The 26,234-nt window shown below is 38.7% G+C and overlaps 1 protein-coding gene across 3 annotated transcripts; it reads right to left on the reverse strand.

Annotated features, from left to right (window-relative positions):
- Positions 1-6,136: 6,136 nt before the first annotated feature.
- Positions 6,137-23,519, reverse strand: LOC110472741 (cryptic protein). 3 transcript variants are annotated; one of them, XM_021534714.3, is made up of 6 exons: positions 12,574-23,519; positions 12,364-12,413; positions 12,073-12,249; positions 11,105-11,219; positions 10,885-10,994; positions 6,137-9,202 (listed from the first exon to the last, which is right to left on the reverse strand). In XM_021534714.3, the coding sequence occupies exons 1-6, from the start codon at positions 12,594-12,596 to the stop codon at positions 9,090-9,092; spliced, it is 588 nt and encodes a 195-aa protein (XP_021390389.1). In that variant the 5' UTR covers positions 12,597-23,519; the 3' UTR covers positions 6,137-9,089. The 3 variants fall into 3 exon arrangements, with proteins under 3 accessions (XP_021390389.1, XP_085423391.1, XP_085423390.1); XM_085567264.1 differs by lacking the exon at positions 6,137-9,202 and having other exon boundaries at positions 9,320-10,994; XM_085567265.1 differs by having other exon boundaries at positions 12,073-23,519.
- Positions 23,520-26,234: the final 2,715 nt, after the last annotated feature.

A 26,234-nucleotide genomic window follows, 5' to 3' on the forward strand; every position in this document is an offset into this window, starting at 1 on the left:
AGTAGAAATCAGATCTTGGGTCTTCTAAACTTAATCCAAATTTGTAGGAGAGGGCAGACTCTGTGGGACATGGTCCTTCACAGACCTGTGAACATGTCAGCTCCATGTGACAGCTAGAAGCATTTTGGGCAGAAAACACTTCCACATATCAAAATTGAAGATGAGTGGACTATGCTGTTTGGAAATGAATGGGTGGCACTTGTGGGATGTATGTGGGTTTGCAGGTAGACTGTGGCACAGAGAGAACAAATAGGTAGTGAGATAGTATTATAGCAGTATGTGAAAGATTCTTGGAAGAACAGATAAAATCCTGTAGGCTTTTGTGCTGCCTGCTTTTAAATGGGTGCACAGGTATGGTGTTAGCCTAGCTGTACCCTTAAAGATATTGTGTGAAGTTGGAAAATGGGCATCAAGCACAGACATTGCATCAGCTCACTAAAAGAAAGTTCACCACCCAGAGCATAATATGTTTTTCCCTCACCTTAATAATTCTGTGATTTGAGATACACTGGCATAGCTGACATACTATTTTAACTGATATAACTATTTTACTCTTAGTTCCTGAAAGTGTTTTCACAGGCAGAGCTATTTACTCATAGCTTTTTATAAGGTTAAAGCAACCCTTTAGTTTGCCTAGCAGCAGTTCTTATCAGTATTCAGGAGCAGAAAGATACAGTAAAAGAGACCAGGCAGCCAATATGACAGTGCCTGTTTCAGTATATTTTGAATTATTAAAGAAGTATTTTTATTATATCTAAGATAATTACATATGCAGAACATCAAGGTCAGTGCATGAGAATGTTGAGGAAAAACAATAAATGCCACAGACAACTAATTTATCTCTTGGGAAAGTTATTTCACACAATGACACATTTTCCTCTTTATCATCAATCTATAAGACTGAGTTCTGTGAAGCACTTTAATTAAGCTATCATCATGTACTTATTTATGGTGTCTCCAAATGATGCTATCAAAATACCATCGTTTCTTTTTTCTACCTCCACTCTATAAAATTTCCTAAATCCAGAATATTTTACAAACAAATATTTTCAAGCCTATTTTATATGTTTATCTTGAAAAGCTGTCAAACTTTAATTGCCAGCAGCCAGGGAAAGCATATACTCTTGAAAAGTAACAAGTCCCTGTTACTTCTTTTCATCTGGCTATCTGATAAAATTCCTTCAAAATTAGTATTCAACACCTCGGAATCCATGCACACAGAGCTGGTATAATTTGTCTTTCTGACACACTTAACCCAGCAAGTGGGTTCCTTAGTCTCTTTGATAGAACAGTAAGATTAAAGGCAATTATTTCACTTTCTCTAAGACTTTGCACAGTGATACAAAAATCACTACTCATCCCTGCAGTAGGTCAGATAACTTTTATTCACTTTCTGCAAGTTTTGATTTAACATGACTAGAATGGTGATATGAAAAACACTTTAACAATTTTATATTATTTCCCATAACTTTTATAAATGTTGTCTGTGAAAACATTTATATAATTGTATGCTCCTTTTACAAGCCCAAGATTTTTTTTTAATTGCCTAGGAAAAGCTGTCTGTCATGGATTCCATCGTAAGAACAGTCTTTGCCAAGTGTTGACAATATGCTCAGCTTTAGTTCATACAGAGATATACATGGTTAGTAGCCCAAGCAGCAGATAATAGCAGCTTCATCTTTTGAAAATTACATTTTAAAAATTCACACCTTGCATTCAAATACTTGCTATGGTTTGCTTTGGGAATGTTTTTATCAGTACTGTGAGGCTCAGGAATCCTGTCATTAGTGCTACATTCAGTCTCACACTTGTAACTGACTGCAAAGTTTGAGAGTCAGTGTTGTTAACTTCTAATGATGCCATCTCCTGGTGACTGGTGCCTATGCCGATGTTATTGAGGAGCAGTAGAAAAGAGGAGATAAACAGTAAAAAAAAAACCAAAAAACAAAAACAAAAACAAAAGAAAAAAAATCAGGAAAATAATCAGGAAAATAAACAGTAAAACCAACAGGACTGATGAAACATGACTGAAGTAGGAGTGTATGCATGCTAAGGATTTGCCTTGGAGCATGGAGCCAGACTGCAGTGGCAGTTCCTTTGTAGGAAAAGAATCCATCAGTGTATCAGTTGCTGAGGACAGGTTCATTATTCCTGGGCACTTGTACAGAGCCCTGCACAGAAAAATCTCACCCTCAGTCAGGGCTTGTAGGCACACTAGAGGCTGCACACTGCAAATAATACAGCTGTGTTTTAACACAATGGTGCTGATTGCAATTCATGTACATGGCTTTTAATGTTACTCTTTACCATGAATCAGCCCACAGCTACCTAATAATGCCTCATCTTCTTCTCTTGTTTTCTTCAGGATTTCTCTTTCTTCACTTGTGGAACCTCCACTGATTGTGACATCAAAGCCTGTGGCCAGAGATCTGCTGCCACAAAAGCCTGCTCCAGAACTGCACTTATTTGCTGGACACACCCAGCACACACCACACACCACACACACCCCAACAGTCATGCCACAGTGACAGTTCATTGGCTTGATAGACTTTTAACACACAGCTTTTCTGCAAATACTAAGGGAATCTAAATTCTTAACACTTGCATGTTAACTGGTTAACTTGCATGTTAACCAGTTTAAGTGTAACATTTAAACTGGCATGTTTGTCTCCTGGTGAAAGCTACACTGTCTGCATTGGGGTATTTCTGTGTAAAACAGTGAAAATGGCTCTGTCAATTCAATAAACTTTTGGGCTTGAGTATCTTCCCATGTGATGCTCTGGGAGAACAAGTTACTCATAATTCTTGCTTCCATAATTAACTGAATTGTCTACATTTTTCTTTAGAGCATCTATTTTTATATGTTAAATCATACCTATTTTTTTTCCTGAGACTTCTATAAATGTCAATATAATTTACAAAAAGAAGATGACAAAATGCTATGTAATATTTCATTAATGGTGTCACTACTGCCAAGTAAATAATGATCTTTTTCTCCTGCTCCCATGGGATTTTGTACTGGTTTGATACTATAATGGAAATTCAGGAGATCTTTTTTCCCATTGGCATTTAGTATTTACATTGTCTTCTTTTAAAGCTAACACAGACAATCTTTCTAACTAAGCTGTTAATATTAAAGCAGTGTTTATATAACTGTGGGCTCCCCTTCAGTTTTGCTTCATGTCTCTGCTACATCCCTCTGTTAGCAAAAATGGTCTATCTGGGAATTAAACAATAGAATGAGAAAAGAACATTTTGGATAGATTAGTGAGTGGACCTGTCTGACTGTGGATGATACAACTACAAAGAGGACAATAGGCACATGCCTCTGTGATCTTGTTGTCTACTCAAACGACTTGAGAAAGTTGCAGCATTGGGTACATATACTTGGCTCCTGGAATTCGTATTTGCTACTCAGTTTTACCTGCATGGGTGATTCCCTTTCCTGTATTCCCTGAGTTGTTGGACCAGAGTTTGGCCTCCATATATTTTAACACAATTGAACGTTTGCAGTTGTTTTTGGTTAGCACTGGTAGTGATAGGCATGTCATGTATGCTCAGATAAAAGATGAACACACATAAGAATGCTTAACTGGCTTTTGTTTCAGGTTATTGCACTGTTGGAGATGTACTGCACAGAATATCTGTACAAGTCTTTTTCCACACAGTGTCCACACAGAGTTGGGTACAGCCTCTGTGAGGAACAGAGCAAGGAGCATGCTGCAGTATTTCTTATCTCCACTAAAGACTGATGCTAAAAGCAATAAGAAATTTCTGTCTCTGTTACCAAAATGCATCATAAATGTTATTGGCACAATTTAGCAACTAGCACCAGCGAAAGGAAAACAGAGCTCAATCCATTTTAACATGACATGGCCTACATAGCATACCTTCAAAGCTAATTAAGGTGTACAGACACTTTGTTTTCCAGGAGAGATTGCCTTATTTTGCAAGAAGTAGCTTCAGTACTGGTGCTCAATTAAACAAGTTTGAGGAGAGGAAATATAATGCTGGGACCGGAAGAACAAGACTGATGCATAAGAATAGGACTTGACAAGTCCGATAATCTTTTGGTTTTTTTTAAAAGTTTTTTGTCCAAGAAACACTCTTTAAAAGAGTGCAGAGTCAGGTGGGAAGGTTCTTTAACACCAATTTTTATTTTTGATCCTGACTCCCTGCTTGTTGTGCATAAAGATGCTCTTGCAAATATTGTCTTTTTAGCATTGTACCACTTTATCTTTAATTAATTTTTCCTGATACTCCTTTTCATACTTTTTGAAAGGAGTTAAACTTGGTGATTCAAAAACATGAAGCACAATTTTCCCTACAAAACTTTCTAGAATTTGACAAGAGCTTTAATGTGAGCATAGAAGACAGAACTATCTGTTTCTTTGTTTCTCATATGTATATGAGATTTATTCTTGTTTATAACCTTTTGCAATGATTTGTAAGTAGGATGGATCACAGGAATCTTCCTGTTTATTGGGAAGATACAAACACTGCATTGTAGAGAAAGGCAGAAAGATGCATTGCTGGTAAGAAATGCAGGATATTATGTGCCATGCCTACAAAGGAATTTAATGTTCATCACTGTTTGCTGTCCAGTGACAGAAAACTCTGTGTGGATAGGTTGAAAATTACTGTCATAGTCTGCCAGACCCAGACCTTTAATTTGGAACTTCATAGGTTGTATGTCTATCTCTGCTCACAGAAAGCCAGTGAAAGGTGACAAGCTATGTCCCAGACAAAGTGTGAAACTCAGAGAAGTATCTCAGCTGTCAGAGGAAGAGATCTGAGTCCTTGGGACCAGCTGCTGGAGGCTCAGCTGGGCAGTGTGCTTCCTTTAAGTGCCAATGCCTTTCTGGCTGCTTGCTTTTGAGACTTTACCAGTGCTTCTGCCCTCATAGTACACTCCCAGCATTTCATCCAAATTTTATCCAAAAAATAATATCTGAACTGAAGCCTCACAGGCTGGATTATAGATTATAGTTTTGCAAAGATATGGCTGGGTTGCAGCAGATGAAGACAGCTGCTAATGAAGGCTATTTCTGTACCAACATGTACCTGAAGACAAATGCTAGACCCAACATGCATAAGGCATCTGGTTTTATTCCAGTGACATATGGTAGCTTCACATTATTATCAAGAAGTCACCCTCACAGCAGCATAAGCCAAGGGCAAGGTCAATCAGCCAAATGTGGAGAGAATTACAGGTTTTAATATCTTCTCTGACCAAGAAGGTGCTTTGCAATCATAAGGAGTACTCACAAAGCTGGGTAATTTTGGAGAGGGCAAGTATACAGCTGCTGTGTTGTCGTTAACTCTCCTATGCTTTACATGATCATGCTGTAAAAAATGAGGCAGACGGTGAATTACAGATAATGATCGCAGGATAGCTAGATAGATCTCCATGAAATATATACCTATAACTTTGGAAAATGCTCCTAAATATATGCTTTAACTTTTAGGTTCTCCTGTGTGGATACAGGAGTTGGACTTGATGATCCTTGTGGGTACCTTCCAACTCAGAATATTGTTTTTTATGATTCTAATTCACAGGGCTGCTCAACACATGAGCCAGCCTGCTGTATTGTGTTACCCTTCCAGCTGATGGAAGATAAAATATAAAGTTGATGTAAAGTTTGCTCAGGTGTATGAAATTTGTGGATGCAATAACCCAGATGCATAGCCTGCCACTATAAGAGTTAATGAAAGATGAATAGGAAAATACAACCTTAACAATCTCAAATACGCCAGTTAAAACCACAAAGGACCCCCAGATAAATCTGGATAAACAAATATGGGAAATTACTTCTAATTCTGTTTTGGCTGGCTTCTCTCTAGGTGAGAGAAGGCGATTGGCACCTATAGGTACCATTAGCACTTCTCAGGGGCAACAGAAACCCCCATCTCCTTGATGGGAATAAAGTCATCTCAAGAGATAACCATCAGATACTCAGAGAGACACATAAGTGACACTTCCTCAGTATCTGGTACCTGAAAATTTGCTTTTACAGGTCTGTATGTGCACCTTGGTGCACTGCAAAATGAATCCCTTCCTTTAAAGGGCAGAGTAGAGTGCTCGGGGCAGATGGCAGCATCCCCCTGCAGGTCTGTGCCTAGCAGCTCCAGGGCTCTAGGCCACAGAGAAGGCAGCCTCTCCACCACATTCTTACCCAGTTTGAGCTCTTATCAGCTGTGGCATGTCCCTAGGAGTGATGGAGGCTGGAGCAATTGGAAGGGTGAAGCCACTGAGGCCAGCTGCAGGCAGCACCATTTGTTTTAGTTCTGGAGTCAGCTACGAGGAGGAGAAGATCTTGGGCTCTGGGGCCCTGTGGATCATCCGATAAATACCTCTCTTTGAGGGTCTTCCCTTGCCCAAATGTGGCTGCATATAGAGGAGGCACAGGCATGAACTTGCAGCGACAGATGTCTACTTTGCTGGGATGTGCCATGTTTGACAGAGTGGTTTGTGAGTTAGCATGAGGCTGAAGAGTAAGCATTGCTGTTTGCTATAAACAAACCTTAGCAAAGTGCCTGTAATTGCACTGTTAGAAGGTTGGCCAGGCCTAGATGGTAACAGGGGAGGAAAATAATGCTTTCTTTTATCTTTTCTTGCAGACAGCTGGAGACAGATAAAAGTGGAGACAGTTTTAAACTAAGCAAAGATTGTGACTGTATGCTTTTCTTTGTTCCTCAGTGTTTTCTGTTTTCCTCCCTCTAAGTTACAATTTTATTTGCAAATGAGACTATGCATGAGACAGCTTCTGCGTGCTTTTTCTTTTTCCACTCTTCTTGTTTTTCTTTAATTTAAGGAGATAGATTTTTCTTCTAACTTGACTCCTGTGGCTGCCTCTGCTTCAGAAGTATGTGAAGAATACAGACTGAACTCTACCCACACCTCACCAATCTCTAGAGCTCTGACACCAAGACAAGATGAATATCATCCACAACTACCTGACACTTAGGGAATAGTTTTGGCATAGAATGGTTGATATAAAACCATCCTGAAGCAGAATTTTAAGATTTTCCAGTAACAGAATGCAATGGGATAAGGTAGAGGGAAAGGGAAATGTAATCTTAAAATCAAACAAAACAAAACCCCTCTGTTTTTCATCCAGAGAAAACTTTCAAATTCTGGCATTCAGAGTCAGTAAAAAATTGCACTGGCATGATTAAAACTACTTATTCATCTAAATTCCCCATGCAATGCTTTGAGACTGTAGAAACAGAACCATGCATCTAATCTGATGTCCTGTACTAATGTTTTCGTATGGCAGGAAAATAATATTTTGCTGGGCATTTCAGTTGGTCTAATTCTGCAACTCAGACCAACCCAAAATTAATACCCTCATCGGTATGACTTTTGCAGGCACATAGGCTCATCTACATACACAGTTATTCCAGTTCAGTTTTGCATGATTAAATCTGCTGTGGGTGTTATTGAAACAGAAATAGCTGCTCTGTTGTAAAACCTGAATTAAAACATTTTTCTTTTGTTAATTGCAATCTTTAATGCCTCTGTTTATTTTCCACAGGGGAAAAAAATATTATTTCAGATGTATTTTTACTGTACTATTTTCCCTTAAAAAGTAAAGGCTGTTTGAAGCACAAGATGTATTGCTTACCAACTTCTCAGGTATGCTTTATGGCAAGCCAAGATGATTTCACAGTGGCATTGCTGAAATTTCAGCATCTGCAAAATAAAGGCACAACTATTTTCCTCCAGCTGTTCTCTTTGATATTTAATGATCCTAAGATGGTCTGGAAACCCAGGCTGATGGGTACAGACCAGTTTGTGTGAAATAATGGGAAAAGGACCATTTCTAGTCTAGTGTATCTTATGTGAAGAGTGAGAAGCCTTGTCTCCCAAGTCTAGAGTTTGGAAACAGGTAGTCTGAATAGTTGCAGTATTGAACATGAATATGTTTTTATACAATGACATAAAAGTCTGATTCTGAGTAGTCATGTATTTAAAGGCAATCACTACACTATGTCATTTGTTGGTATTGCATCCTTTACTGCTAAAGAATTGGATTGTCTCAATTTGCAGCACCAAATAAATAAATTTTAAGGATTAGATATATTGAACTTTCAAAGTACCTTAAAAATTTTCTTCACCAAGAATGCCTTTTTAGTCAATAAAATTATGAATCTGATTGTTTCTATGTGGTATCTCCACTCCAAAATGATAAAGATACATTTTAGGTGTATCTTTGGATTTTTTTTCAAAACAAGCCTGTTTCTGCTTTATAAACTTGATTAAAATGCATTTACAAACATTTTGTATTTTACAGCCTAGATATACTAATTTTTAAATTATATTTAAATCAAAACAACATTGCTGTAGAAAAAGTTAAAGTTGCTCTTTGCTGTCATGTTAAAAAAGACACTCATATTTCTAGGATATGAAGTAAACACCCAAAAGACAAATAACCATCACTTCTGTATTCTTAATAGACATATTATTCCTGCCATGCAGATTATGCATATATGCAATTTTGCTGCATTAAAGAAGAAAGATAATGTAACTTTTACAATTCTCTATATTAGGGCTTGAAAGATATCTACTCTTAAATCCCTCTTATGGCATCAAATTTCTGTTTGCTCATTCTACCCTGAGTTTTTCTTACAAGACAAAATATAATGACAAATGGTAGATAAGGATTTTCAAGTTCAAATAAAGTTAAACAAAGTTTTCAGAAATGAAATCAGTTTTATTTGTTATAAGAGTTGTACTGTGTACAAAAGAAATTACTGTAACTTACAAAACTTCTACTATAATTTACAGTACTTCAGGCATAAAATATTGGGGGGGGTTGCTTCCACTGGAAGAGCAGTATTTTGAAAATAAAGAATAGTTAGAATCAGACATTGATAGCAGTATTAATATAATAATATAATAATAAATACTTCACTTTCATATAATCTGAATTTATAATAACCCAGGTATTTTAACATTAGCTAATACATCTTAATCTGCCTTCAACATGCAGGTAGAAGAGTCTTCTGTATCTCATATAAGAAATGTATGATTCTTGGTGAGTGTTATGCTAAGCCTGAGTATTTCCCCTTGTCCAGTTTCATAGCTAGCAGAACTCCAGAAGGATGGCGAGCAGGCAAGTGACTGAAAACACTGTTTGCTGTAATCTTAAACCATTAGAATATAGTCTGATAATTTCCTCTGTTTCCGATGTCAGCTCTTAAAAGAAATAAAATCAAGAAAATAAAATGGTTAATGAGTAAATATGTAAATTTGAAAACATAGTTTTTTCAACGTACTTGAAAAGTTCTCTGACATCTCACAGGTACTTAAGTTAAAGGTATCAGCTGTTAAAGCCAATCAAAGGGACTATTCTCAGGGGAGAGATGTAAATAGATGTCCCATCAATGATCGTTTGAGGAGCAACTGATAGCACTTATCAGCTCTTGCAGGCATTAATCTCAGCATAATCAAAAGTAAATACCAAGCAAAAGCAAGAAGAACTTCACAAGAGGTAAGCACTCAAGCCTGAATGTCGATTTTTAACCCTTCCTTTAACAAGGGACTTTGCTTTTAGCGAAGCAAGAGAAGCCATGCACTCATATCCGTGGAAGCCACGGAGTCCTTGCTCAGAGGATTCTCCGCTGAGATCTTTGTCTCTCTGAAGCTAAGTTTAAGAGTAGTAAGCAGCTGACAGCTTTTACAGAGCATAGGGAGGCCCATTATGTTTTTTGCTCCTGTAATGAGGAGCACTAGGGCTGATTCGAAGGTGATCATGTAAAAAAGTTTAAAGAGCAAGTTGTGTGACATATATAACTGCTCAATACAGAAGACTTCAAGGAAAAAGTGGTTCTGGTGGATTGTTTTTTTCTTCTGTTTAGGGTTACAAAGGTAGGAATGTCACCTTCTTAATGTTTTGATTTACATCTGAGTTGGTGCTACAACTCAGAAGTCACAGCTTCAAGGCACTGCTACTCAGGTAGGAATCTGGTCAGGAAACAAGAGACTGCTTGGGGTGCAAATGAATCTTGAAACCCTTTAGGTTTATTGTTTTCTTACCCTGATAAGGAGTGATATTGGCTCAAATGAAGGAAAGCACAAGATGGGATTGAGATATTCTGGGTGGAAAGGGCAAGAATATTTTGTACTGATTTTGCCACTGAAGAGAAAATATTTTTTTATCCTTATTAGTAATCTCAAGAGTACTGAGAACAGTCTGGGTCAGTCAGTTTTCCATGGAAAATAATACCAGTATAGCAGTTCTTTAAATCCTTATGCTAGTTGATACACTGTTTTCAAAAATATTCAACCATTTATTCAGGGAATTTCACAGGCTGACATAGCAAGACTTGACTTAAAATGATATAGTGCTTTTGAGGAGACTAGGTGGCACTCCTTTATACTGATTAAGATAATGGTTACATATTTTTTGTGAGGAGTGTGTTCAGACTAAAATTCATACTACAATATCCTGAAGATTGAGATACACATCTTAAAAAGATTCAGATTAATTTTGTGTCATTTAAGCATGATGATTGAGGATTCTGTGTATTAAGTAGACACAACTTTTTTCTCTAGTGAAATACCATTTTCTACTCTCTCCACACACATATACACTAGTGTTTTTTCTCTATCTAGGAAACATCTGTAATCTTCAACTACACCAGTGGGAATTTTCCTATTGTACAGAATTATGAATATCTGAAAGTGTCTTGTGTGATGTACTATACAGTCAAGAGCAATGTTTTTTTACTGTTTCACTAATGCATTCTCCAAAGCAAAGCACCCTACTGTAGAAGCCCAGCTAGTGCACATACTGTATCCTCCAAGTACCTCACCAGTGCAGGAGGAAATTCTGTCACCCAGGGGATAAAAACGTTTGACTTTTTGCCATTTCTTACCGCAGTTACTCTGCCTTATTTCTGAGAGACAGTGCAGTGTACCATAGCCACACCGACACAGCCAGCAGTCCTGCAGCACCCAGACGCCGTGGGGGATGCTGCCGCAGTTGCTGTCAAAGACAAGGGAGACACTTGGTACATCCCTGACCCCACTACCAGAAATAACCATCAGAGCACCACACTCATTGCCCCCGACTGTGGTCTGTTTTGTTTTTTTCACCTTTGTCGCTCATCATATTCGCAGTATCTGCCGGTGAAGTGCTTTAGGCAGGCACAGAAGGTCCCCAGGATACAAGTCCCTCCGTTCTGGCAGCAGCGTCTGTTCAGTTTTTTACCTGCAAGACAATATTACAGCGGTTAACAAGCATGTCAGGGGCTCTGAACCTCACCTTTTCCTCAGGTCTCTCCAGTTCCCAAAGTCTCTTAAGGATATCTAGTTTTATTGTCTTTAGAGACAATAAAATTATATGCCTGTTAGGAGTGTTTGTTCAGCTAAGCCCAGTTTGTTTAGTTAAGGATTAGAAACAAGCTACTAGGGATTACACCATGGTGAAGGAGCAACGCCTGGCAAATTCTGTAACAGCAGGATGTGTTCAAGTGAAATATTTCACTTTGACAGATGCAGGTTTCAATCACACTAAATGGGGCATTTTTATTGGGAAGTGATGCTTATTTTTGAATAAAAACTGGGAAGTTATTGGTTTTGAGGTGGGGAGAATGCTCTTTTAAGCCTTTCTCAGAGTCCAGGGATTGAGCACCAATCTAAAGCTTTATATATATGGGAGGAAACAGAATACATTTTGTCCCCCTGTTAGTACTGTTGCTTTCAGATAGCTCAAACCTTTTTTATAAAATTAACATTTTTATAGTCATTAAATATCGTGAATTCTAAAATATGAATAGAATGTTACAAAATTTTACAGATGCTCTTGTAAACACGAAGTGCCAAACTCTTCTTCATTCTTGGTATTCTTCCTTGTTTTTCCTTAACACATTTTAAAAGTGAGAGATCTTCAGTTCTACCTTAAATTTTTATCACCATTTACTAAGTGGCCATGGGTATAATTGAAATGAGTGGTCACAGAAAACCAACAGGCTAGAATCTTCTAGGACAACAGTTAAAGCATTACTATATTATATTTTTTAAAGTAATTTTATGTAATTGTTTACAAAAATAATGTTACTTACTCTCTGTAATTCCAGTGAAAGGTACAAAAGACCTGGAACTCTGCTGCTTTCTACTTTGATAACTCTGATTCATATCACTGAGCGCATTTATAAAGGAACCTTCGTTCTTGGGCTGCTGCTTTTGTGCTGTAGCATTGAGACTTTTCACATCTTCTTTCCATTCTTCTCTTTCAGGGCCTTGACAAGAAGTACAGATATGTAAGGGAAGGGTAGTTTGTAATGAAGAAATGCACACTGTAAGTGTAGAAAAAAAACACAACGGGGCGGGGAAAAACATGAAGTTTCCCTAACCTTTTTCTAAATGAACAGCCTGCCAGACCAGTGTCGCAGTGAAAAGAATTCTGTAAAAAAATTTTAAAAAAGAAAAAAAAAATCGTCAAACCAGAGATAAATTTGTGCTAATAAGACACAAGCACTAAAACGAATGGTGAGTGTGTGAACATTTAAAAGGAAAAAGAATCACTGGCTAGAGAAGGTTGCCGACATCTCAAGCGAACTTACCTAAGATGATTTCCCCAGTACATTTTACTGCAGCTTGAAATAGTCGTGGGGTCCTCCGGGAGAGCTCGAGCAGAAGGAAGATGTCTAGAGCCCTCTACTTCAGGCTGTTGCACTAATTGCAGCAGTCTTCACACCGCAGACACTGATGGAAAGAGAAAGCGGGAGCGACAAACTTTCCTCCTGCTGTCCAGCTTACAGCAAGGCTCGGCCGCCAGAGTACGGCGGGCTGAGCCCTGGCCGGAGCCGGGAGCATCCCGGGGCTGGGGCTCCCTGGCCAGCCCCGATTTACACGCCCTGCTGAAGGGTGGAGCAAGGTGGGGGCACCTTCTGCTGGGGGAGACTTAAGAGCCCATGAGCACAACCAAAAGCCCAAGGCAGGAAGATCTCAGTGTATTTCTTAAGACAGGAATCTTTGCACCACCATAATAGCGCATAGGAACAAACAAACAAACAAACTTTCTGCAGAACTGCAAGAAATATATCATAAACTGGGGCAGGTATATATAAGGAAGGTTAAAAAGCCTCAGCTCTACCTACATGCCTTGTCTCTGCCAGGGTTTTCCACCAGGCATTGGCTTTACAAAATTGTACTACTTTGCAGCAGAGATCCTTAAAACCTGCTTTTGAGATTTCTACTAAAAATACTGGAAAAAGCAGTATAAGGTCCTCGAGGGAGGATTATTGTCTCACCATTTTGAAACATTTTCTGAAAAATTTTGCTGTTAGTAAAATTAGGCCCATTAGTGGGTATTCCTAGTCTTGAGTTCATGCAGTATCAGCAGATACCTAGATATAATTTACTGTGTGTACTTAAATGGGCTAGGACCACTCACATGGCTTTGCCATGGCTCAATATCATGGGCAAAAAGACCTGCAGCTGGGCAGTGCTAAAAAACTGGCTCTGGGCAAGTTTTTCTCATCACATTCCCACATTTTGTACCAATGACTGTGCATGGACTTTAGTTAAGTTGTGTCAGGAAACTGAAGCAATACAACTTGTTTTGTTTAGGAGGGGCATTAGAAGAGAGATAATTTTCACTATGCCACTGCAAACCAAGCTAGTACCAATTTCACTGTGGCTAGATACAAGATCACATCAGAAGTATGGGTCAGACCTCATTGAAGAAATGACTTTACTGGCTAAAGGCATTATCATCCCTTGATTGTAAGATCCTGTGGCTGTCACTTGTCAGATTTGCCCCATCTGAACTAATGGTTTGGAAGCTGAGATAACTTCTCATCCAATTTGGTACAAAGGCTGGCTTGATTTACAAAGATAGCTGTCCTAATTAAAGTCAACCCTCTTGTCACTAAAGCAGATGGAGAGTGTTTTTAAGACATGTTCTCTTACACAACTGTACACAGCATGGGTAACTTTTTTAAGACGTTCTCTTACAAAACTGTACACAGCATGGGTAACGAGCAAGAGAAGATGGAAACTTTTGTGAAATTAGAAAACTATGCCGTAGTTGCTAACATGGAAACACTGGGAAAAGTCATACAACTGGAACAGTGCAATCAAGAGGTACAAACAGTTCAGAAGCTCTTTATCTCCAAATTGGAGACATCTGGATTTAATGGATGGACAGTTCAATGGATAAAGAGTTGGCTGGCTGACTGGGTGCAGAGGGTTGTGGTCAATGCCTCCATGTTGAGGTGGAGGCTGGTGATGAGTGATGTCCCTCAGGGTCTGTTTTGGGAGCTCTGCTCTGCAGTGTTTACCTCAATGACACAGACAGTGGGATTGAGTGCTATCTCAGCAAGTTTGCAAATGACACAAATCTGAGCAGTGCAGGTGACAGAAGAGAAGGATGGGATGCCAGCCAAAGGGACCTGGACATGTTTGAGAATAGAGCCCATGAGAACCTTATGAAGCTCAACAAGTCCAAGTGCCAGGTGCTGCACCTGGGCTAGGGCAAACCCAGACATGAGAACAAATGGGGAGAAGAACTTACTAAGAGCGTACTTGTGGGGTTGGGGATTCTAGAGGGTAAAAGCTGGATGTGATCCAACATCATGTGCTTGCATGAAAGCCAAAAACACCCTGGGCTGCATCAATGTGTGTGCTACAGGTTGAGGGAGGTGGTTCTGCCCCTCTGCTCTGCCCTTCTGAGGCCCCACCTGTAACACTGCATCCAACTCTGGGGCTCCCAGAACAGGAGGGATGTGGACCTGTTACAGTAGGAAGCCACAATGTGTTCTGAGGAATAGAGCCTCTCTCCTATGAAGACAGGCAGACAGATTTGGGGCAGTTCTGCCTGGAGAAGAGAAGGCTCTGGAAAGCCCTCATTATGATCTTCCAGTACCTTAAAGGAACTTGAAAAAAGGAGGGTAAGGACCTTTTAATATGCTGAGATGGTGACAGGACAAGGACAATGGTTTTAAACTGAAAAAGGGCAGGTTTAGATTAACTCTTAGGAAGATATTCTTTACTGTGAAGGTGAAGAGGCCCTGGTACAGATTGCCCAGAGAAGTTGTGAATTACCTTTCCCTGGTGGTGTTCAAGAATAGGCTGGATGAGGCCTTTAGCAACCTGGTCTAGAGGAAGGTGTCCCTGACTATGACAGGGGTGTTGGAACTCAATGATCTTTGAGGGCCCCTTCCAGCTCCAGCACATTCTATGATTTTATGATGATAAGCTCCTTCGTGTCTCCTGTGGGGACACTGGCCTTCAACAAGAGGACAGAAGAAGATTGCTGAAGAATTAAAATGGCTGTTTCTGCAGGGAAGGCCGGCAGGGAGTGCACCTGTCTTAGGGGATAAGGCATTCCCAGTGCTGCTACAATAACTGGCTCCAATTGTTCTAAGCTCAACCATTTTCTTGTAGATACAGGCTAACCCTTTAGCTTCATGGCATCTTGTTTCATGGTGTGCTTTATGTTACTAACTTAAATGGAATTACATTCTTGTTCCAGACTCGTATTGAAGTATTATTCCTTTTAGAAGTAAGAGTCTGTGATGTACATTTGTGTGCAATTCATCTGATTCAGTGCCAGAACTTTTATCCTAACATTTGTGGGTAAGATGTTTCACAGAAAGTGTGTTATGATAAAAATCACAACATGTTAATTCAGGAAGAGATTTTGGTTTTCCTATCTTAAATAGCAGCAACTTTGAAGAGACAGAGTACTCTCACCATAATGCTGTCTGCCCCTACCTGTTGTGATTGACAAGGACTTCTAAACTAAACATGTTAAAGTATAGGTGCTTATTTAAAACCTATCATACTTTAAAGTACTGTAATAACAACAGATACTGATCTGAATTAGGACTATAAAATGGTTCACACAAATAAAAGAGAAGTCATTTTTGCATGTATTCAGAAAACATGTATGTATTATCCTCAATTGAAAATGTTTTCTTTTGGAAAATACAATTTGAACAACTCTTGTTTTCATTTGAATTCTCTAACTGTATAATGGGGCTAGTATTTTGACTTTAAAAAGAAGTGCTATAGTTTAGTTTGTTCTAGGGTTTATTTGATAGTGCATTAGGAAAAAAAATATTATTTTCATTTAGGTCTAACTGGTACTATCACTTTAAGTTACAATATTTAGATGCTTAAATGCTGTCATTTACTGTTTAGCTTCCTTTCCCCATTCCACAGATGGAAGGCAGAAAAACCACAAACAGAGATATGTAAATACGAAACATCACATAGTGGATTTTTTTACTAAAATGCAGTTTCAGTGTAGTTCTCCCAGAGAGTTTTTTGGTTACCAAATTCCCAGCCCTATACTAGTGGTCACATTCAAAATGCAGCTGCTGGTGAAGAAAATTTGATTATTTTTCACATTCTCTGCCCTATGCTTAAGACCAGAAGCCATTCCTGCAACTGCAAGAGCAAACAACCTGGGAGAACTGTAAGGCAGTCGGTAAACATTTCTTGATTTGATACCTTGTTCTTCCTTCTCCCTACAGCCTGACCATCAAGGCACGAAGAGGGATGGGGACAGAGAAAACTGAAATGCTGCTGTTGCCTGACTGCCCCAGAAGTGAGATTGGTGTGACACTGCAGAAAAGTGCTGCTGCTTGTTGTTGACAGAATCTGCCAGAGAGTGATTGCTTCTGCCCAGGGATTTGTGAGAAGCAGCAGCAATGGTAGACACACTCCTTTTATCAGCTTCAAGTAAGATAAGAGTGGAGCCAACCAAAGCGCTGGTCCTGAGCATTTCAATCAAGCCCTGCATACACAGGAGATGGCTAACCATTAATTAGGGGTGTTCAGCACAGTTAGTTCTGACAACAGATGAGGTAGCCAGATGGGTAAGCCTGGTAGGAAAATGTGGTGCTATTTTATTGATGCACAGAATTCCTCTTGCACTCATGCCAGGAACTACAGGTCAGTGGCCTGCATCTTCTGGAACTCTCCCAAAATGCAAGTGAACCACTATACTGAGAACTGGTGTGAACAAAACATGCTGGGTTTTGCTATATTAGTGTTTCATACCAACTGTATTGCTCTGTAGATACTCTGTATGTCTAAAAACTTCAGGATAAGTAGATGCCTAAAGACTGGATGTAGCCCTGGAATAATCAGAAGCAAGGTTGAAGAAAATGTGAGTGTTACTGGGAGCACTTTGAAAACCTGCTCAGGGTCTGTTCAACTCTGGTCAGTGCAGCCAAAATATCTGCAAACTAGAAATCTTTGGATTCCAAAATTCTAGCTTTGGGTTAAGACTAGATCTCTAACCATGTTAGGCAATGTTAAATCAGCTATGCAGAATATTATGGAAAATAATGAAAAACAATGAGCCTCCATGAACATTTATTGAAATCCTGGAATTATATACTTCTGTGAAGGAAAACTCTCAGTCAGAATGACTTACATTTCTCTGAGGAAAGGGCAGACCCTGGGCAATCTAGACTGGGGTCTCTCAGAGTGTATTTAATTCATTAAATGTTGAGCATACAGAACAGAAAGACCTAATACTAGCCAGCCTGCGAGTTGTTTAATTTTTTATGCTTTTTGGCTTGCTACTAAAGCTTTTGACATCTACCCAAGTGGTTTTTCTTTCCAAAGGCTATATAAAACTTCAACATGGTTGAACTGAATGATTTTTACAATAACACAGAATTTTCTCAACAGAGGCTGGTCAGACCAGTTATTACTGTCAGAAGTTTCCTATAGGATCACGTAGAGGTTGCTGTTGCTGCCTCTGCATTTCTGTGTATGCATGCACGTTTGAGTGAACAGCATAAATTACCCAAACAACTTTTTTCACTGCCTGTTAAGAATGGCTTACATTGACTTAGTTGGAATTGGCCACTAATTGACTTGAGAAAGTAATATGCAAGAAAGTTAGATAATCCATATTGTGACTAGCACCACTTAACTGCTGGTGCCACTGGTCCATGATGAATTTAAACAGGATAAACTGCTGCTGCTAAAAGGGTGAGTCCCACTTTGTCTTACACCATGGCTTGTTTGTATGGCCTCATCCCCTCATGCCATCACTGCTGTTTGTGCAGCCAGGAATGAGCTGAAGTAGGGAGTTTATCTGAATGAAAACTTAGATTTGGGAAAAAAAAACAAAACAAAACAAAACAAAACAAAACAAAACAACCAAAAAAAAACCCAAACCAAAACAACAGTGTTCTGCTGGATTTATTCCCTGATGCGATTTGCCAGATGAACACTAGGACTGGCGGAAACAGAAGGCAGGGAGAAGCAGCCATGGCTGTGTGACAAGCAGCTCCTTTCTGTAGCTTAGCTTATTTATAACAGATTAAATTGGCTATGGAATGTGTAAATAGATTTCAATTCCTATATTTAAATTGTTCTTCCCTAGGAAATAAACCATAAGTAATGTAGCCACTGAGATGATGTTGCCTTCAGTGCTCTCACCCCATTAGCATTATATGCAGAGGAGAAGAGCAGTCATCCCACATCTCTCTGACAGCATATGGATGAAGTTTAGTACAACGGGGTGGGATCAATATTACCAGATGAAAGGAAATATCTACAGCTCTCCCTTGGAAAGGGAACCTTATGAAAATGACTTACAAAGATGTCATGCACTGTCACAGACCCACACAAATTTATAGACTATATCAAGTCTCAGAGCATTATGTAGCTTTTCCTTCCTTTGAGTTAATAGTTAGTCATTAACAAAATACAATATGATTTTATAAAGATTTTGTAGTGAAAATGAATGTAGTTCATGTCTTTTGTGTAGAGAAAAAAAGTAAAAAAGAGAATTTGGCAGTACACATGGGAAGTGATTAAGAAGATCCCAGTTATCTGCCTCTGAGGGAAAAGTTCTTTGACAAGTAAATCAACACCAACACCAAGATACTGGAAGACTGAGACTCTTCTGCTTCTTCTTCTATTTCAAATAAAAATTTTTAGTATTTTATTGAAAAAAAACTAAGTATTGAGGGAAAATAAATTTTGCACAATTATTTAATTTGAAGTTTGATAAGATGATGCTTTTAACTACCACAGGCTCTGCAGAAAGACAGAAAGGATTTTTGAAAAAAAAAAATTAATTTTTGGATTAGTAGAATAGTGCTCTAATTAGTAGAGTATTACTCTAATTTCTGGCTGAGTACACTTCTTTTCCATATACTGTCTGTTATGTATTTCTGTCTTGCTAACCATTCAGGAAGTTGTCTCAACATTTCAGTTTAAGAGTGAGCTCTTTCTGCCTGCATAAAATTTACAAGTCTTGTGGTGTCTTGTTATGGGGCCATGTGGGGATACAGTATTCGTGAAATCATGCACTTAAGCTCTATTTTACTTGCAAAATTATTTGAAAAATCTGTCTTTACCATAGACAAAATACAAATGCTTGAATTTAATGTCATATTTGACCTGGCTCTGCAGTCTTGTTTGGTGCTGTCAGCTGAAAGTAGAGTGAAATTTTTACCCAGTGAAGTGATTCACCCTAGCAGTAAAGCCAGAAACAATTTGAAGGTTGAATATCTGTCAGTTGTTTCCCCCACTGTTTTAATTTGGAAGTATTTCGGTGCAGTTTAGCCTGCTGTTAACAGTGCTGCAGTAGGATATGACACCAGAAAGATTTCTGGGTTTATGCGGCAAGATACAAACTATGAATTTCATAGCAGCCTTGAAGGAATCCCTGAGGAAGTGATGATCCCACAGCCTAATTCAGGGATGGAGATGCATATCCCAGGCAGCCACGAATGGAAATCCCTGCACAGATCTTGCATTTGATCTTTAAGCTAGCCGAATGCACTGGCATACGATGAAACTGCACATGAAAGCTGAAACAATGTTAGACAGCTAATTCCCAAGTCAAGCATACACAGAGATTTGCATTTGCAACAGTGGCATTTAACCTCTTATGGAGATGAATTAATTTGTTTATCTGGAATAAACCTTTTTTTTTTTTTTTTTTTTTTTTTTTTTTTTTTTTTTTTCTGGAGCTAGTTTTCTGGCTTATGAATTGAATCATCTCAGCAATAGATCCAGTGGGAAAAGGGGATTGAAGGAATTTGTGGCTGAGAGATAGAAGGAGGTGGGCAGGACACCTTGTCAGGTGTTATGAGCTATCAAATTATCCTAAAAATTCCTCAGTGCCTTGCTTCATCCTTCTTGGACTTAGCCTTTTAGGCACCAGGACTAGCAGGCAAAAAATGAGAGATTCAGCAGTTATTTTAATCAATGATAATAGCACCTAAACATTCATGTCAATTTAAATAGAAGCAAGCCACTATATCATAGTCTGTAGTGCTGTCAGCAGGCCAGCACTTCCTTTTGTGTCCAGACTATTGATACATTTGAGGGATCCTGTCCTTTGTTCCAGACCAGGGTTCCAGCTTGGCCTTGGCCCAACAATCCAAAATGTGCTCCATGTGCAGATGGTTGTGCTCAAAGTGAGAGGTATGTACTGAAGCTGAACTCCTGCCACTACAGTGGCTTCATTTCTGCTCCATACTAGCTGGGGAACTGCAGGAATTGAACTGGAGCTGTGGAGGTCAACATTTCTAAAAACCATTTGTATGCAGCAGATGCAGTACATATGTAATATACTTGGGAAAAGATGCAAAACCAAATTGTAATATCTTCATCCAGGCATTCATAACAGGTTGCTGTCTCAAAGTGCAGTTGCAAAAGTTTCTAGGCTGTGGGTGTAGCAACAGCATGTGAACTGCATCTGAGAACAAAAACATCTGATGGTTAATAACAACCCCATGAGTGAAATCTGGAATATAAGGGTTATTTAAAGGAATTAGGTTACACATGAAGCTACAGATGGAAATGAGCTCTAAACTTCAGCAATGCTGGACTGCAGTGTGCTGAAGGGCTCTATGCTGGCAGCAGGATCAATCTGGGAGAAAGCAAATGCAAAGATGGGATCTGCTCGGATAGAGTCACACTCTTAAGTACAGAGCACATCTCAGCATACTGTTAACTTGAGGAATTGCCTTCTGGGGCATTTTCCCCTTTTGGTTTGGGAAGAGTAACTACAGATTTAAAGAAAAGTGAATGGTGTAGTTCCATAATCTGTTACTAAACGTGAATAGTAAAACTTACTCTTGTTTTTCAAGCTATATGGCGAAAGGAAACAGATATGAGTGACATAAATAATTATGAAAAACTCTGATGGCATTTGTTGGTTGAGAATGGATAGCTGGATTGTGAAAACCCAATTTTCTAGGTACTCTTCAGGTTAGAAATGTAACATTGGCATGGTAGGCAGTCACTCTACCACAGAAATTATCAGTTTTGGCATGAACATTTTTAATATGATTCTCTGAAGACTGTAGGGTAGAAAAAGTCTGAGTCACCTAACACTGGTATATTGTGATCAGTTGTGTTAATGATTTGATTGCTATAACATTAAACACTCTGAGGAGGCATTTCTTTAACCCAGGAATGGTAAATTAAGATAAGTTTTTTCTGGAACACTCTTGTTCTTGATAATGAAGATTATGAAGGACACAAGACAGGATGCCAGCTTCAGTTTCACGCTGTGATATACGCATCTATATTAGTGCAAATTTTTTCTATCAGAAAATCTGATTTTTATGAGCTCTCTGACTGACTTCTCCTCTCCTAAGCCCTGTCTCCTCAGCTGTGCTGCCAGACCAATATGATCATCACTCACCGCAGAATTGACATGACTGTATTTAAAGGAAATCTTCATCCATGTGTTCAGCTTGTTTGAATATGGCATATCTGAATAACTGAAGAAGAAAACAGAACTACTGGAAATATGATGATTTTTCAGTAGTGTTCACCTTAACCACTTTTAGGATTAAAAAAAATATATATTGAGCCAGTTTAATAGATTACCACAGTGTCCTGAGTTTCCAAGAGACACAGACTCCTGAAATGAGAACTCAGTGTGTGTGCATTTTGATTATGTAGTTTTGTGTGTCTAAAAATGAAAAAGAAATAGCTGGGGAATTCTAGTGAGCAATAAACTCTATCTCAGGCAATGGCAGCAAGAAAATATCTGCAAATTTGGGATGACTACAGTTTAAGTTGAGTGTGTGTTTGACATTTATGTTGGAACTTGGACTGGCTTAATTAATTTCCACTGGTGCATAATGGTTGCTCTGGGAACAGTTATAAATTTCCTTTTTAAGTGAAAATCCACAATTTTCTCTGTTAAATCTTCCTGTTTTTACAGGGACACAGGAAGATTTCCAGGAGGCTGTGGCAGTTCATAATTTTGAAAACTGCCATTCATTTCTACATGTAAAAATTGACAAGACAAAAAAGCATTTTCTTAGTAAATTGTGTTGATGTTTGTCTAGTGATGTAAAATCTCTTCCTTGGTCTTTTCTCTGTTTATGTGTGTATTTGTAATAGATTAAATCTATTCAATGGAACAGATTCTGCTTACAAGAATAAAACCACAAACATTTGTGGGAGAGAAACACAATCCCTGACGTAGGTGGAGGAATCACGTCATCATGATACACCCTGTGATATATGGAAGTGCTGTATTTGGAGCTAATCTCACTGAAGCACCCCTGCCCACCAACCTACCCCACAGTGATAAATCTGTACTTGCATGCGTCTTATGTGCTGTTGTCAAACTTATGGCTGCCTTCTATAAACTACTGCAAAACATCTGGCAAAAGAATTAGCAAGTTAGATGCAGTGCTACATTAGATAATATTTGGTCTAGCACTGCTTGCTGGGTCATTTTAGCACCCACAAAATGATCTGATCTGATGCCAATATGCATGCCTGACCACAAGTGATTACATCAGAATAATTTTTACATGTCTTGTCCTCACTGTCATTTTATTCTGAGAGAGCTCTCTCTGGTTAGGATTGTGTTTTTCCTAAAATTACCACAGCTGAGTACATAGATGTCTGCTGAGGTTAAGCCATATTGCTATGTTAACTATTTAGGCACTGGCTGGAGTTTTTCAGGGCTGTGTTGGGATTGGAGGCTAATGTGAGTCTTCCTGTACACAATGAGGATCAAAGTGAGTTGTTTTGCTTTTTTTAACCCCTTCCTACACTGACTGTGCTGGCAGACTGGTTGGTATTTATCACAGTGCCTGAAGATTCATCAGGATGTCTCAAAGTCAACCTCTCACCAGTCAGTATAGTTTGCAATTTATGCTTCTGCTGGGCATTATCACTTCTCAGTTCAGCTGCTGTCAGCCAGGGCCTTGTTGCTATCTGGGACCCTGTTGGAATAGATGCAGCCAACTTCTGACAGGTTAAGAAAGTCTCTGCTCTATAAAGCTTATAGATCACTAGGTTCCCAGAACACCTAGTGTCATGTTTAAGTTAACAAGGGAGAACAGGGGAAATAAATAGCTACTTCTCAAAACAGTTATCTACCTGCTGATCCCACTTCTTCATCTTCAGTCTGGTTGGTTTTCTATCTCTTGGACTGAATTATCTCTATTCTCTCTCTCATGTTTGCCCCAGTGTTAACATTTTAACACCCTCACGGGCTCATACACGAGAGTGCAGATGCTGCTGAGTGTCTGTGCTCGCTGTCTTTCGGGCTGTGCAGAGGAGCACAGCCAAGCAGGGATCAGCAGAAGGTCTCAGAACTCTACAGAGCTACTCTGTACAAAGTCAGTCCAGCTCTTCATTACTGACTGGGAGATTTGCAGCATTAGGAGCTTTGGGGAAGCACCTATAACCTTCTGCAAATCAAAGAAACAGAACGATATCTCATTTTATATGAAACAGCTTTTTCAATGAGCCATGCCACCTCTGTTCCCTTATGTCCACTTCATCACATTCCTACTAGCAAGAGACTTTTATATATTCACATTAATAAGACAGAATGCCAAGAATGCTCAAAAAGTTATTTGGGACATTTGGTTTTACAGGATTCCCCTTTACAGACTTTGAATATTTCACTTCTCCTCCAGCTGTGAAAAGACTTCCTCTGCATAAATTGCCATCTCAGGATGTCTCAGTCTAGCAACTCCTAATACTGACTGGCAATATTAGACAAAAATTGTTGTCTAATGAAGAAATTGCACTTAAAAAGAAAAAAAAAATACAAATCACACACAAGACAATGCCAGTAGGAGTGGCATTAATGCTGAGGGCTTGCTTTTGCCACAGGATTCCACTGTGCTTCAATGCATTCTGAGAAGCTAGGTTTGCTGGTGTGAGGTTACTATGGAACAGGATGTAAGTTTTAAGTTGTCTGTGTGTGATCAGCCTGAGCAAAATAAGGCTTCAGAGATCAGTGAAACCGTGAACAAGGATTTCCTGGTTTCTACTCAACTTTACATCTCTTAGATAGTGACTTGTCTGTGAATTTTTTTAACCAGAACGAGGAAGGTAGATTAAAAAAAGGTTTTGCAGAAGTTTATTTTCCAGTCTGATCATTTTGTCCCATCTGGTTTACAACACAACTTCCCAAACACTTGGGTAGCCTGAGAGGAAGGTGAAGCATACTGTGGGGATTGGAGGAAGGAGGAGAGGAAATGCAAATATTGATAATTGTCATTGCTCCTGAAAGAGAAAATTAATCTCTAGTAGGAAATAAAAGACAGAAGAATCGCAACCAATTTGAAAACAGTCTGTTGCCAAAAATTCAAATAAAGAGTTGGTTTTGTTTTTTTTTTTAAAACAGGGTCCTACTGTCAATATAGCTTATTCTGTGTAAATTTTTCATTCTGTCAGAAGTTATGTCCATTCCAAGTGTTCATTTAGCAAAAAGAAGATTCATCTTTGGAGGGAAAGATAAAAAATAAAATGCTCTGTGTTTATGACAGGTGGAATTTCTGGACTTGCATAGAGGTACCTTCAGGCAACCATTCCATGAGTCTGACAATAAGCATGCAGTCTGTAGCTATGGTTTTTTGGAAATGTGACAAATTGGAGAGGGCCCGTTTTCTAAACGAGATGCTGTGAAAATGTATAGTTTTGACAGACTATTGTTCAGGAAGAAGGACTCACCTTCAAAAAAAAGGAAAATAACTTGACAGTTGAAGCTCTCAGCTGGGATTTGTGAGCCCTATGTTTCAATTCCTGCTTTTTCGGATTTAGCCTAAGGAATGGACTCAGACTTTCCTAAAATCTAGTTTTAGTGACCAATCTAAAAGACTATCAGCTATTTCAAAACTAGCTCTGCTTATCTCTTTCTGTCTTCCTATGTCTTTTTTTTTTTCAGATTATTTTTTCCATTTTTAAATAATAATAGTAAAAAAAATGCAAGTAAATCCTTGGCTTTGTCCTTATGCAAGACAGGAATATGTTTTACATCTCAGCTTTTGCAGGACAGGGAATCAATTTTCTGCCCAGCTCTGTCTGAAATATAATTATGGTAATTTTAATATCCTTAGCTTTAATTATTTTTATTGATCCTGTTATTGACCTGTGTCTGCTTGTTACTGTGTAAATACTGGCAAAGAAATGGGTAAAAAAGAACAGTTACCAGGTGGCATCAATTAACTTTTAAAATTTTTTCTGAATGGAGAAGGAAATGTTTTTTCAGTGAAAGTCCAAACCACTCTCATTCTCTTCAGTGTAATCTTCAGTCATCTGTGTAATCATACCCTATCTTAATTGCAAGTATGTTCTAACTCTACTCTCAGATTCACACTGGTGACTAAAAAATTCTGTCATGGCCTAAATAGTGCACACTGGGGACATCATAAAGCAAAAAAAAAAAAGTTCTATATCCATTTTGAAATCATAATATAGAAAAAAAGGCAATTAAGGACACTGCACTGACTGCAATGATTTCCATAGTGAGTTTGGGTTTGTTTTTCAAACATTACAACAGAATTAGCTTTTTTGCCTAATGGCTGCAGAAATCAGGGGTGGAAAGGAGATAGAATACGCTCACTCTGACTGTGGGTTTACACATGATATAAGTTCTTGGGCCATTTCTGAGCTTCTTCATTTCAGTTGTTAGAGAATATCTGGCATCCAGGGCATACACACCACACTCCTTGGATCCTGTCTGTTTCAGTATATTTTGTGCTAATTAAATGGGTGAAGTAGTATATGTTGTGGGGCACAGGCAGGGTCACATGAAAATATTGCTTTATGGAGTTGAAAACACCTCTTTTATTTTTTTTTTTTTGTTTGTTTTAATCAGAGGGCAGTGGACTTCATATTCACTACATAATCAGAACAAGTATCTGTTCAATCACTGTGAGAGTGCTACCATGTGAATACTTATTTCATGGTTTTCAGGACTCTGACATCTTGGTGTGGGAAATTACTGCTCAAAATGTAACCACAG

The sequence above is a fragment of the Lonchura striata genome, chromosome Z (assembly GCF_050655825.1).
Source record: "Lonchura striata isolate lonStrDom1 chromosome Z, ASM5065582v1, whole genome shotgun sequence".
Taxonomy (NCBI): domain Eukaryota; kingdom Metazoa; phylum Chordata; class Aves; order Passeriformes; family Estrildidae; genus Lonchura; species Lonchura striata.